The 13213-nt window shown below is 35.4% G+C and overlaps 2 protein-coding genes across 3 annotated transcripts in view; both read right to left on the bottom strand.

Moving 5' to 3' along the window:
- Positions 1 to 13213, bottom strand: part of DNAH14 (dynein axonemal heavy chain 14) — a 394303-nt gene that overhangs the window by 127078 nt on the left and 254012 nt on the right. For both annotated transcript variants that reach the window (XM_061382365.1, XM_061382363.1), the window contains 7 exons: positions 12300 to 12432; positions 10690 to 10751; positions 9337 to 9521; positions 7391 to 7519; positions 3651 to 3788; positions 2467 to 2634; positions 900 to 1070 (listed from right to left, as the gene is read on the bottom strand). In XM_061382365.1, the coding sequence (XP_061238349.1) occupies positions 900 to 1070; positions 2467 to 2634; positions 3651 to 3788; positions 7391 to 7519; positions 9337 to 9521; positions 10690 to 10751; positions 12300 to 12432 (986 nt within the window). The remainder of the gene's footprint in view (positions 1 to 899; positions 1071 to 2466; positions 2635 to 3650; positions 3789 to 7390; positions 7520 to 9336; positions 9522 to 10689; positions 10752 to 12299; positions 12433 to 13213) is intronic.
- LOC133227413 (large ribosomal subunit protein uL22-like) lies at positions 4923 to 5552 on the bottom strand. Its single transcript, XM_061381830.1, has one exon. The coding sequence runs from the start codon at positions 5523 to 5525 to the stop codon at positions 4971 to 4973; it is 555 nt and encodes a 184-aa protein (XP_061237814.1). The 5' UTR covers positions 5526 to 5552; the 3' UTR covers positions 4923 to 4970.

Raw genomic sequence — 13213 nt, 5'->3', positions numbered from 1 at the left:
GCTGAGGAGCAGGAAACTTGGATTAAAAAAAAGTAATGATGAGTGTCTAGAAAAGTTTTTTAAAAGATTTCTGAATTTGTGATTTATCTAAAAAATATATATGGGGACTTGCTTGGTGGTCCAGTGGTTAAGACTCCATGCTGGCAATCTAAGGGGTGCAGGTTAAATCTCTGGTTGGGGAACTAAGATCCTACATGCCACATGGCATGGCCAAAAGATAAAAGGAAAAAAATTATATGTGTATACAAATGTATGTATACATAAAGACAGATTTACATATATGTATATGTGTTGTATGCTGGGCTTACATGCATGTGTGTATCTCTATGTATAAAGTTTGTATTCCAAATTTCTTCTTCATGTTGTAAATAAAGTTGCACCTTTGAGTTTATTTTATTTCCTATAGTGCTATGAATAGGGAGACAGAAACCGGTGCTACCGAAGAAGAGAAAAAAGAAAAGAACCATCAACTTTGGAAAGGAATTGAGAGGAGTTAGCAGAGAGGTAGGGTAATGGAGTTGAGCTCACCACTTCATTTAGTCACAACTGTTAGTGAATCAGTTACTGAAGCACTTTCCTTTGTGACCTGGACTAGAGAAGCACGCACAAACTAAAATTCAAAGGGCTGGAGAAGGATGAGGGGTCAAAGTGTTCATGCCTGCCAGTCCTGGAGGAAAATGGGTGATTTCAAGGCTCTTAAAAGGCCAAACACATGAGTAAAGGCATCAAGACCTTATCATTTCAATTGTTCCAAATCTACAATTATTTAGACATTTGCAAGTAAAAAATGGAATTGTTAATAAAGTTTTTAGTTAACATCATAGAAATGTCTAGTGATGTTTATAAAACAACACTTTTGCTCAAGATACCATTTACAAAAATTTTTAAAATAATTTTACCTGAAAATAATTCTCAAGTTCTTTCGAAAGAATCTGATAGAAAAGCGCCCGTTCAGCTTCTTCAAGTAAGCGATCATGAAACACTCGAGTGGCTTCATGAACAAAGAACAGAGCAGCCATCTCTTTGGAGTTAACAACAAACTTGTCAGCTTGCAGCAAACCTAGAAGAAGCTATTAGGGATTTAAAAACAACAATTAAAAAACCATTATCAGGTAGATTGCAAAGTAAAGCCTCATTTTTTTTTTTTTTTGCAGGTTTATGTTTCCATAAAAATAGAGCAATATCCCAGGCAAGGATTGTCAATTCCTACACGTGATAATCTGAACTTCTGATGAGATGGACAAGTTATAAATCAGAGAAAACTTGTATAGTGTCACCCTTAGAGGGACAGGGCTCAAAAACTCCTCACAGGATTGCTGGAGATAAGTGATGCATCTTAATGTTCTAAGATTGCCAATTTGGGTTAAAAAATTTATAACCCATTTCAAATATATGTACTATTTTGGGCTAAAGTCTCATAGCAAGGAGATAAAAAGCAAACCAAAAAAAGTTTTTTTTTTTTAAACATTTTAATCCAGAAAACTATTTGACTAAATCAGCATCGTTGGCAACATTCTTTGGTGTAAAAACAAGGCTTGCAAAAATTCAGCATGTTTATGAAATGTATACATGCTTTCATTTGTCTGAGAGCTGCAATAAACTCAGAAAAAAGCAAAACCAAAATCTATGTTATAGCCTTGTCACTTCTTTCCCTGATGAGAATCTTAGCCAGCATGTCCCCTTATGGGGCAGACTCCTCCCTCATATTCTCTGCTTTAGCTCCTCTTTGAAGTACCTAGATGCACAATTCTTGAATTTTTATACAGATGCTAAAACCCCCACCAAATAGAATAATTTACTACTGATGACCAGGAGAACATAGGCCCCAGACCTACTGGAGCCTAAGGATTGATAATGCTAACACCTGTGACCTGGCCTGGTTACCTCACCATCAACCAATCACAGCATTGTGCATGAGCTGATCATAGACCCTACTACTCCCTCCCTCACTTGGTCCTTAAAAGGCCTTGGCTGAAACCCTCTGGGCAGGTGGAGCTGCCTGAGCACTAGTTGTCTCAGATTCCTTGTATGGCACCTTACAATAAACACTGAGCTTTGATTCACCACAACCCGGTGTCAGTAGATGGGTTTACTTTTTAACAGTCTTACAGGTTTCATCATTGAATTCTCTGCATGGAATTACTTTAATGATGCTTTTTAACTGGCTTATAGGATAAGCTGTTAACAGCAAAACTAATCAACTTGAATTGCTCTGTTTTCCCCCTTCTAACAATTAAGTGTTGACAGTATCAGTGAGTAGGGAAATGGAGAGAGAAAGTCAGTTCAGTAAAATTGCATTTTCTCAAGTTGAATTTTAAACTTAAGTTAGAGAATGAAGTTTTAAAACAAACCTTATTTTTTTTTTCCCAGGCTTTTTTTTTTTTTTTCTCTAATTTTGTTTTATTTTTAAACTTTACATAATTGTATTAGTTTTGCCAAATATCAAAATGAATCCGCCACAGGTACCTTAAATATATCTCGAAGATTAAACATGTAGTGACATTTCGTTGGAGTTGGTAACATAGTCTGACATACTTGATGGTACACAGCTAGACAGCAAGATATTATTTGATCCTTAGTTTTCTGAACTTCTGGTGCAAAGTTATTGATAGAGAAATATGTTCCCAAATGAACCTTTAAAGAGAAATTTTATAATTTAGTTTGCCAAAACTTTTAAGAACAGACTATTTTTAGTTAATCCCTACTAGAAAGGAGATGTATATGCTATAATAGAAGATCAATTTTGTTTAAAATGTTAGTAATCAGAATTCATTTTAAACAGATGCCAGACTAGTACAAAGGATGTTGAGAACTGAGGAAAATTTCAATCGGTCCTAGTTTGGTGAAAGATTTAGAGGCCTGTGTTATGTGTTTTCTGGGGACAACTGATGCTCCACCTGTGTGTATAATACTAGTAAACTGAAAATTCTTCCATATCCTTGTTGCCCAGGAGATGTTACTAGAAGAAATATAAAGTGATAGAACTATTATCTCAGTTAAGATTGGTATATGTATATATTCTATACCAGGTTTTTTGAAGTGTAGATTATTGATCACCTGTAGAATTACTAAGTACTTTTTGAAAAATAGATTTAAAAAATAATCTTTAAATTTTATGTTATAAAAAAGAAAAAGACAATATTGTAAAGTTAAAAAAGAAAATAAAAAAAGAAAAAGACATAATTAGTTCTGAAGAATTTAGTAAACTTGCATATATTTTTCTAATCAAACTAGGTTTCAAATTGAGGCATTTTTCTAATAAGATATTTCAGAATTTCTTCTCTCAATTTTTTATTCTACAAGGAAATAAAAAAACAAATACTAGCAAAAATCCAAGTGTACTTGTTGGCAATGCAGATTGCTGAGCTCCATTTCAGATATATTGGATTAGAATCTCTGAGAAAAAAAACCTTGGGATTTGTTTTAAACATTCATTAAACATGCCCCACCTGTATTTCTTATGCACAATAACTTACATTTTTGATATTTAGAGACAAATTATAATAGTAAGCCAGAAAATACAGAGGGAAAAAAAATCCATCCCCTTAAGAGAATTTTCTCTTAATATTAGTGGTTTTAATTTCTCATATTTTCCCTTATACTATAGAATTAAATTTGCTTTTTATTAGAAAATAAATTAGATGTATTACCTGGAAAATAGTTTTTATGGCAGTTTGTGGGAGATGAGGCAATACCAGAATGGAAAAATGTTTGAGCAGACGTGGGCTAATATACCTCCTGCTAACCGGAAAGACACAAGCTGCAACTAGCGAGAGATCCTGGATATTCTGTGGGAAGAGTAAAAAGGAGGAGTGACTGAATGTATCTGCAGAAAGTGAAACATACATACCTATTTCCCAGCCCCCAAAGGACAAAAGGTTTTTAATGTTCAGGCAGGTTGGGGGCTCTGAGGAGCTCTGGTTCTTTATGTCTCAATGCAGAAAGAATTTAACAAGAGGCAAAGGGATAAGAGTGATTTATTAGAATAGGGTGCTTGTGAGGTTAATAAGCAGATGGGCAGGAGGATGCCTCACCCAGAACTTAGTAGGCTATAGTTTTACAATCAAGGGAAAAGTGGGGAGTGGGAACAGACCACACTCTTCCTCATTCTTGAGTAGATGTCAAGCTACCATCATCAGTTCCTCCTCCACATCAGGTATGGGAGTTTTCTTGTCCTTACATGGTGAAAATGGGACTGTCATTGTACTATTCAAATCAGCAGAAAGGTGGTCTATGCTAAAAATGGTAAATCATATGAGGTTTTGGTATAATGTCACCTTGTCTTTATATTTTTGTTATTAGTGTGCACAGAGAAACATGTCTTCGCAATCAACAACTTATTGTTTTGTTTTGGGGCATGTCTCACACTTCTGTTACATGGCTTTGTGGTTAAGCAAACCTGCTTTCTTGAATGATCATTAACTTCCAAGGGTCTCCCATACTTTTTCCTTTATTAATACTTATGATCCCTTAGCGGGATTAACTATTAATCACCTTATCACTTTACTTTGTCCTTATCAATGACAGTATTAGTCTGTCTTCTTAGAAGTTGTTGCTGTTGTTCAGTTGTTAAGTGGTGTCTGATGCTCTAAAACCCCAAGGACTGCAGCACACCAGGCTTTCCTGTCCTTCACTATATCCCGGAGCTTGCTCAAACTCATGTCCATTGAATCGATGATGCCATCCAACCATCTCATCCTCTGTCGTCCCTTTCTCCTATTGCCCTCAGTGTTTCCCAGCATCAAGGTGTTTCCCAATGAGATGGCTCTTCACATCAGGTGGCCGAAATATTGAAGCTTTAGCAACACTCCTACCAATGAATATTCAGGACCAATTTCCTTTAGTATTGACTGGTTTGATCTCCTTGCTGTCCAAGGGACTCTTTATTGACTGGTTTGATCTCCTTGCTGTCCAAGGGACTCTTTTTTTTTTTTTTTTTTACTTTTATTTGCATTTATTTTTTGCGGCATTTATTCCCAGGCCATAAGTTTTTGTTTCTTCAGTTTCTTCTGGGATATCTTTTTCTTCTGTGCAACCTCCTCTTCTGGTTTAGGAACAATATGTTCTTTTTCAGTAAGGATCATCTCAGTGTGGCAGGGAGAGCTCATGTAGGGGTTGATCTGACCGTGAGCTCTGTTAGTCCTGTGCCGCATCTTGGGGGCTTTGTTCACTTGGATGTGCTCAATGACCAGAGAATCTACATCTAAGCCCTTAAGTTCAGCATTACTCTCTGCATTTTTGAGCATGCGTAGTAAAAATTCAGCACTCTTTCTGGGCCACCGACCCTGCGTCCAGCCCCACTGTTTGGCCTGTGCACACCTACCAACTCCACCGTTGTAATGGTGGAATGGCACACATTGCTTCTTTAAAGTGACATCCTTCAGATACTTGGTGGGTTTTCGGATATGCATACCCTTTATGGCCTGGGCAGTTTCACGAGTGTTCTTAAAGTGAACACGAAGATTTGAACCTCTTGATTTGCATGATTTTGTGGGGTTTTCTGGGTCAAGTGAATAGCTCATCATTTTTAGGGGTCACCTCAGGCTGATTACTGGAAAAGGCCAAGGGACTCTTAAGAGTCTTCTCCAACACCACAATTGGAAAGCATCAATTCTTCAGAGCTCAGCCTTCTTTATAGTCCAACTCTCATGTACATACATGACTACTGGAAAAACTATAGCTTTGACTATACAGACTCTTGTCAGCAAAGTGATGTCTCCTCTTTTTAATACACTGTCCAGGTTTGTCATAGCTTTTCTTTCAAGGAGCAAGTGCCTTTAAATTTCATGGCTTCAGTCACCATCTGCAGTGATTTTGGAGTTCAAGAAAGTAAAATCTGTCACTGCTTCCACTTTTTCCCAGTCTCTGCCATGAAGTAATGGGACCAGCTGCCATGATCTAACTTTTTGAATGTGGAATTTTAAGTCAGATTTTTCACTCTCTTCTTTCACCATCATCAAGAGGCTCTTCAGTGCCTCTTCACTTTCTGCCATTAGAGTGGTATCATCTGCGTATCTGAGGTTGTTTATATTTCTCCAGAAAATCTTGATTCCAGCTTGTGAAACTGTAATGCCAGAATACAGCCCAGCATTTTGCATGATGTACTCTGCATATAAGAAGTAACCCATTCTAAATATAATTCCAAGACATGTTACTTCTAGGAGGCCTTCTAAATGTCATCTGGAAATAGCTCCCCCCCTTTTTTTTCCTCTTAAAAACCAGTCATTAGAAAAGAAAGAATATGTTACTGAGGCTAGTGAAAAGGATTCTGGTAATAAGTGAGAAATGAGGAGAAAAGCCTGGTGAATGTGTCTGTAGAGAAGATAGGATTAACTGGGTGAGAAGAAGTTTGACTGCTTACATAGTATTTTGACATATTACAACATGGCATTGTAAAGCTGGAAGCATAACGAAATAATACAGTTTATGCATGATGGGGCATTTTCAAGTTTGTTTTTCCTGCATATGTTCATGCCCAAGGCCTTAGAAATACCATTAAGAGGCTACCTCATTATTTTCATGTCACTTCAAGAAAATTCTTTAGGTTGTGCATTTCACACCCATTTCTTGCCTTCTTTTTATCCCAGTCTCCTGGATTCTTCCTGGGGGCTGCATCTCCATTCTTCTCTCTGCCTTGGGTTGATGGTTGATTTAGACAGTTTGAGTGGTATCTGAGTTGATGTCACTCACCAGCAAGTGTATGTCAGCCAGGATCCTAGGACCAAGTTTATCTGAGACATGAAACAACCATCTAATTTTACAGATGAGGAAACAAGGCCCAGGAAGTTGAAATGATAAGGTTGGTTCTACAAACCAGGGTTTCCAGAGAAAGACCCAAATAAGGAGAAAAGTACATTTACTTTTTAAAATATTAAACCCTTCTGATTGAGTTCAATGAACCAAAAATAATTACATAAAAATATCTCTTTGGAATTTTTTTGACCTTGTATGTAAGGTCTGAAAATCCTCTATGTTCTTGAAAATAAAGATGTGAAATAGTCTTACATAGAGATTAAGAATGTATTTCTTAAGCCACATTTTCACTAGCTTTTCTTATATGTAATAGTTGCTGAGGCACTGAAAAATTTGAATAACTATTAATGTGTTTAACAATAGTGAGCATTTTTTTGACTCAGAAACCAAAACTATAGGACACGCTTGCAATTTTTATTAAGATTTAATCCTACTAAAAGTAGAATTTCTGTGAACCCATAGACTTGTGCTGAATTGCAAGATGTAATTACAATTGTTAAATTAAGATCTTGACTTTATGTCCATCTGACTAGATTTTCTAAATATCTTGCTTAACTCACTCAACATTGTTAGAAATATTTAACTTATTGTTACGTAACAACATTTAACATAAAGAAAACCTTAGTATAAACTGTACCTTCCATGTAATTTTTTCAGTATCATAAATTCCTCCCATATCTAACAATTGTCTGATTAACTCCAGGGGTGGCTGTGCTCCATACATATCTGATTCTGGCATATTCAGATCATCAATAAAAATTACAATCTTAAAGAAGACAAAAGGTTTTAAAAACATATATTAAACTCGATGTATGAATTAGGAATATTAAATATGCTATGCTAAGAATATACTAAGAAGAAAATTATATGTGTAGTTTTCTATTAAAAAGCAGATGACCAAATTCTATTTTGAAGATATGATTTTAGAAAACAGTAATCTCTCAAAATAGTGGAAACTACTCATTTTCTATTGTTGCTGTTAAGTTGCTTCAGTCGTGTCTGTGCGATTCCATAGACGGCAGCCCACCAGGCTCCCCCGTCCCTGGGATTCTCCAGACAAGAACATTGGAGTGGGTTGCTATTTCCTTCTCCAATGCAGGAAAGTGAAAAGCCAAAGTGAAGTCGCTCAGTCGTGTCCGACTCTTCTCGACCCCATGGACTGCAGCCTACCAGGCTCCTCCATCCATGGGATTTTCCAGGCAAGAGTACTGGAGTGGGGTGCCATCGCCTTCTTCGACTCTTTCTCTATAGACTTCCAATAATTACATCTAATTATAGTTAGAAATGTATTTGATGGTGGACAAAGTAATCTTATCAAGGCTATTACACAGGAACGTGGATATTATTCATGCAGCATTTACCTATTGCATGCCTGCTATTGGCAATGCACTGTTTTAGGTATTTCATTATTTATTTAACATGTGTCCTGATTTAGGAATAAAATTGTTATCTGGAACTAGACTTTTGAAATTCTGCTGCAAATGCTGTGGTCAGGGGCAACCAGCAGAAAGTCAGGTACATTTACAGTTTTTAAACCTGTGTTACTTTCTACCTTTGAAACTATCATGCATTTAAAGTGTACTGATTGTATTATCTCTTCGTGAATTAGCCCTTTAGATTACATTTATTTTTGTAAAACAAGTAAAGATTTAAAAAATACAGACAGCCATTTATTTTGAATTATCTAATTACATAATTTGTAACTATCATATCATCTTTTTTGGGTAAGATACTCTGTTTTTCTATCACAAACTGGGTAATTATAAGTAAACCAATTTGACCAAAATTTCACCTACGTGAATTTTTCATTTCTGTGATTAGGTTGACCAATTATTATTCTTTTCAAAATCCTTAAGACATACCCAATTAAGTAAAGACTCATAAAGTTTATTTAAATCTTCAGTTAAAATTAAGGAAGGGAAATCTGATTCAAATCCTTGAAAGCTCTCTAAATTGATGGGCACAGGGGTTAAACTCAGGGGTTCTTAAGGGCCTCCATGTGATTTTCTTACTAAACAATCCTGAATCTTGACCTTCAGCTTATTTTAGGAAATGACTGGAATCACTGATTGTAAATTTCAGTTGTGACAGAGAGTTTGTTTCAACAAGTGGACAGTTAGTAATGCACTAAGCAGACTGAAGATAAAAATAAGGAACGCCCAGTACCACTTCAAGAAAGTAGGAATTGTCCAGGTTATTACAAAGCTATTCTCTTAGTACCTCTCCTTGGTGCTGTGGATATCACAAAGTTCTCTCCCTTTCTTTTGGAAAAAAATGTGCTGACATATACAGTAAAAGGTCACTGACATCTAAGTCATTTTCTGGCCTTATCTACTCACATTTAATTCACATTCCAGTAGTTTCTTTGGGCCTTAATAATTCTGAATCAGTACAATTCTTCATGTTGTAAAGGGAGTTATATTGATCTGGAAACCAAAGTTTCCATTATAAAGTGAATTTTCTAGTAATGTTCAGGAGTGTAGTTAACACTTATCTTTCCCATATATTAGTATTAATTAAAATTAGTCACTATCACTTGAGTAGTATAAGCATATTAGTCAACAGGTATGGGAGATGTTTTACCCTATTGTTTTTTGGTGCTCCAAGAGAATCTTTAGTTCTTCTTACTAGCTTCTTAAGAATCATCTCCTTAGTTTTGGCAGCTGACGTATTGATGTTAAAATTTATTGCAGAGACTATAATTCCTTTATTGCTATTTTTAAATGAACTTTCATCAGTTTTAACGTCTGCCTTTTTAGTAATCTTATCTATGATGCCACATATAGAAAAAGGTCAAGTTAGAATACTTTCAGAATAGTTGAGCTTTACTAAGTTATTAAAAATATAAAAATCACATAATTTTACTCTACTATTGTCATTTCAAGAAATTACTCTGAGGACATTTCAGTGAGAGAAGGAATACCAACTATAAAATGTTTCCAAGTGTTTCCTTACTTTTGTGTGGTGAAGAGTGTTTCTTTGCAGCCATAGTCAAATGGAACAGTAGGAAACTCATGTGTGCTCAGTCGCTCAGTGTGTTCGACCCTTTGCAGCCCCATGGACTGTAGCCTGCCAGGTTCCTTTGTCCATGGGATTTCTCAGGCAAGAATACTGGAGTAAGTTGCCATTTCCTACTCTAAGGAATCTTCCTGCCCCAGGGATCGAGCCTGCGTCTCCTACATTGGCAGGCAGATTCTTTACTACTGAGCCACCTGGGAAATCCATGAAAACTCATAGAACCCTCTTTTTATTTATGCACAATGCACACATATAACTTTCTCTGCTTTTAAAATATTTAGGTTTGCAACATACTATATTTATAACAAAATTACACACGAAACGCTAAAAGCAGCATGTAGGCACTGAAACTAGGACATATTCCTTGAATGAGCTTCATCTAGAAGGATTATTTGGGCTGGATGATTATTTTGGTAAAAACAAAACCAAACAACTCTCTGACAGGAATTTGGGGGCCAGACTCCCTTTCCCATTCTATATCTATCTCTGGACCATGCATCTTTTCCTCTTCAGAACAGAGCTGTTGCTCCCCACACTACTAAATCAGATTTTTAAGGCTGAGGCTCCTGAAGCTCGATTTGAGAACTGCTATAGAATCACAACTTTTCTACTGCAGTATTTCTAAAAGCATTAAAGAGCAGGATAGACAGATATTGCTTTCAGTTACTTCTAGACTTAGTCTGTTTCCACTAATGAGCCAGGATACCAGTTTTCTGGTAAGAAGTTTTAGTACCCCTCTACCATAAGCATTCTTTCTAGCTTTCGAGTAGGGCAGAAGAGTTTGAGATGATAGAGGATGTTTCTCAGATTTTAAATTTTAAACTAACAATTGAAAATTTTATTCTGAGATATTTGACAGTATGAAATGGCATGCATATGATTGAGATAGGACGGTTTTAAAACTACTGTAATACATACCTAGACCTCCAGTTGCTGTCTTATGAGTTTCAGAAAGCAAGATGCTGATATTCTGTTTGAAGCTATTGGAATAAAATGTTTTAAGGATTCAAAATTAGCTTATTTACCATAGTAGCCAATTGAACAAAATATAACGGAAGTATCAGGGTTTGGCTGATTTTACTCTTATTGCCTACTAGGAAACAACTATACACTTTTTCCTGTTCACACTTTGAAAGATAAAATTAGTTACCATTAGAATTGATATTCGAATTTAACAAAACATGGGCTTACAAACTGAACAAATTCTTAAAATTCCAGGCTATAGGATATTTTCTACGGATGGCAAGCTATTAACTCTCTTGTCCCTTTATAAAATGCATTTTGCCTTATGGCTCACTCAACAAAAGGCCCATTCACCTTTATTTTGGTTTTGTCTTCAGGGGTTTCTTTATTTTTATGTTATCTTTCTTTATGGTCACTTCAGTTTAAATACTGAACATATAGTAAAATCAATTTTTTCAGACTCCATTATTTTTTATCATAATTCAGATAAGGAAAGGTTCTTATTGTATTAAATGCTTCAAAAATTATTTCTCTGCTTTTTTAAGCCCTTATTTAGGTGTAGAAGGATACTATTAATATTCCAAAATCATCAGTGTGAGAAGTAGATGATGGTGGACTAAAAGTGACATTGAATAAAAAGAAACAGAGGAATTCAGATGTATTTTGAAGACAGCACAGATCTGACTAATAGAAGACTGGCCATGCAGCAGAGGAAAATGGGGACACAGGGCTTGGGAGGAATGAGACAGGTTATTGGGGATGGGCAGGTGAGGCAAAAAGGGGGAATTCAAAGATGATCTGTAGGTTTCAGGCTTGAATAACTGGGTCTCATTTATTTCAGCGAGACACACTGGAGGAAGAATTGATTTGGAAGAGAAATCAAGAGTTATACTTTGGCTATGTTAATGTAGGGATGTTCAGGAGATATCCAAGTATACATGTGACACAGGTCGTTGGACATATAAGACTCATGATTAGAGGAAAGGTCCAATATGAATCTCTCCACAATTACAGTTTCTTATTCAATTCAAACAATGTTGGGCTTCTCTAATATTTTAACAGAATCAGAATCAACTTAAAACACTTACAATCTTTATTTGCACAATTTAGATTTCTTTTTCATTCCTTTTTTTCCCTCAGGAAGAGACATACAGAATGACAAATTTCTTCGTAAAGAATACTTTTTATATTTGATAAGAAGGAAATTTATTTTTAATGCAAAAAACAAAAACTAAAACCCCAGATATATGCTACATCGTATTTGTATGTTTTAGTTGTAATTTTCCAGGAAGGAAAATAGCTTGTAATTGTACTTTGTTATATAGAACAAACTGAGATCTTAAATTTAGTTTTTTATTTAAAATAAAATTAAGAAATTTTCACTTAAAGATATTAATCTAGTTGTTAATACTCTGGAAAAGCAGAGATTTTCTTCTCACTTCTCTTTTGAATAATTCTGCATTTTCACATAACAGGTTTGCTTCTTTAAACTATGGTACATTTATACATTAAGGCAAACTATGTTTTTACCGGACAAATCAAATTTAGAGTTTAATGCATACAACCTTGATTTTTTAATTTCATTATATAATAGGACTTCTCCTAAAACTGATCCATATTTCACATCAAATGCTCCTGAGCCCTCTAACTTTTCAAGCATTTGATTAATGGCAGCGGTTTTTCCAACTCCAAAGTCTCCTAAGGGAAAAAATATGTTAGGTTAGATTTATATACAAGAAAATGAGTAGATTCTAACATATTAAAATGAAACAATAACATGTAATATTTGAGAATTGCATGAAAACTGTATTTTTGCTCTTCCATTTAATAAGTGTGGTTAAGAATGGGTAGAAAAAGGTAGTATGTAAACCCCTCAAAATCATTTGATTTGCATCTTTTAAAAAAGAAAAGATTAGGAGTTAATCATTATCTTTTATCTAATGTCTTTTTGCTTGCAGCACAGCAGAACTACTACATGAAATTATTTTCCCCTGAAATTTTTTGCCAACCCAATCTGGGAGACAAATCTGATGACTAGTGATTTACTGCAACAGAACAGAAAATTATGATCCTATAATTAACCAAATATTAAGTAAAACTAAGAATTTCCTTTGACCAAACTGAAGGCAAGGTATGGATTATCTGAGAGTTCCAGCTTCATTTTGCCTGAATACTTTGAATACAGAACTGGGAAAGTGATACTACTGCCTTTGGTGAAAGGCAATACAACTTAGAAAACATAACTGAATGGGTTGAAATAAATGTTAAGAAAGAGTAGAATCTGTATTTGAATTTCTCCTTTGATAACGGTAAAGGGTTGAAATATTTTAACAATGGGTTGAGGAATTATGTGTACATGTTTTTGTTTTTGTTTTTTTAATCAGGCAGTTTCTTTTTATTTTTGACTTGCATGTAGTTATGTGTGTGCTGCTGCTGCTGCTGCTAAGTCGCTACAGTCATGTCCGACTCTGTGGGACCC

This window comes from Bos javanicus, chromosome 16 (assembly GCF_032452875.1).
Source record: "Bos javanicus breed banteng chromosome 16, ARS-OSU_banteng_1.0, whole genome shotgun sequence".
In the NCBI taxonomy this organism is placed as follows: Eukaryota; Metazoa; Chordata; class Mammalia; order Artiodactyla; family Bovidae; genus Bos; species Bos javanicus.
The sequence above is the reverse complement of the archived record's forward strand: the minus strand, read 5'-3'. Positions and strand labels throughout refer to the sequence as shown.

Coding starts and splice junctions, on each gene's coding strand:
- LOC133227413 (XM_061381830.1), bottom strand. CDS start 5,525: ATGATGAGCTATTCACTTGACCCAGAAAACCCCACAAAATCATGCAAA.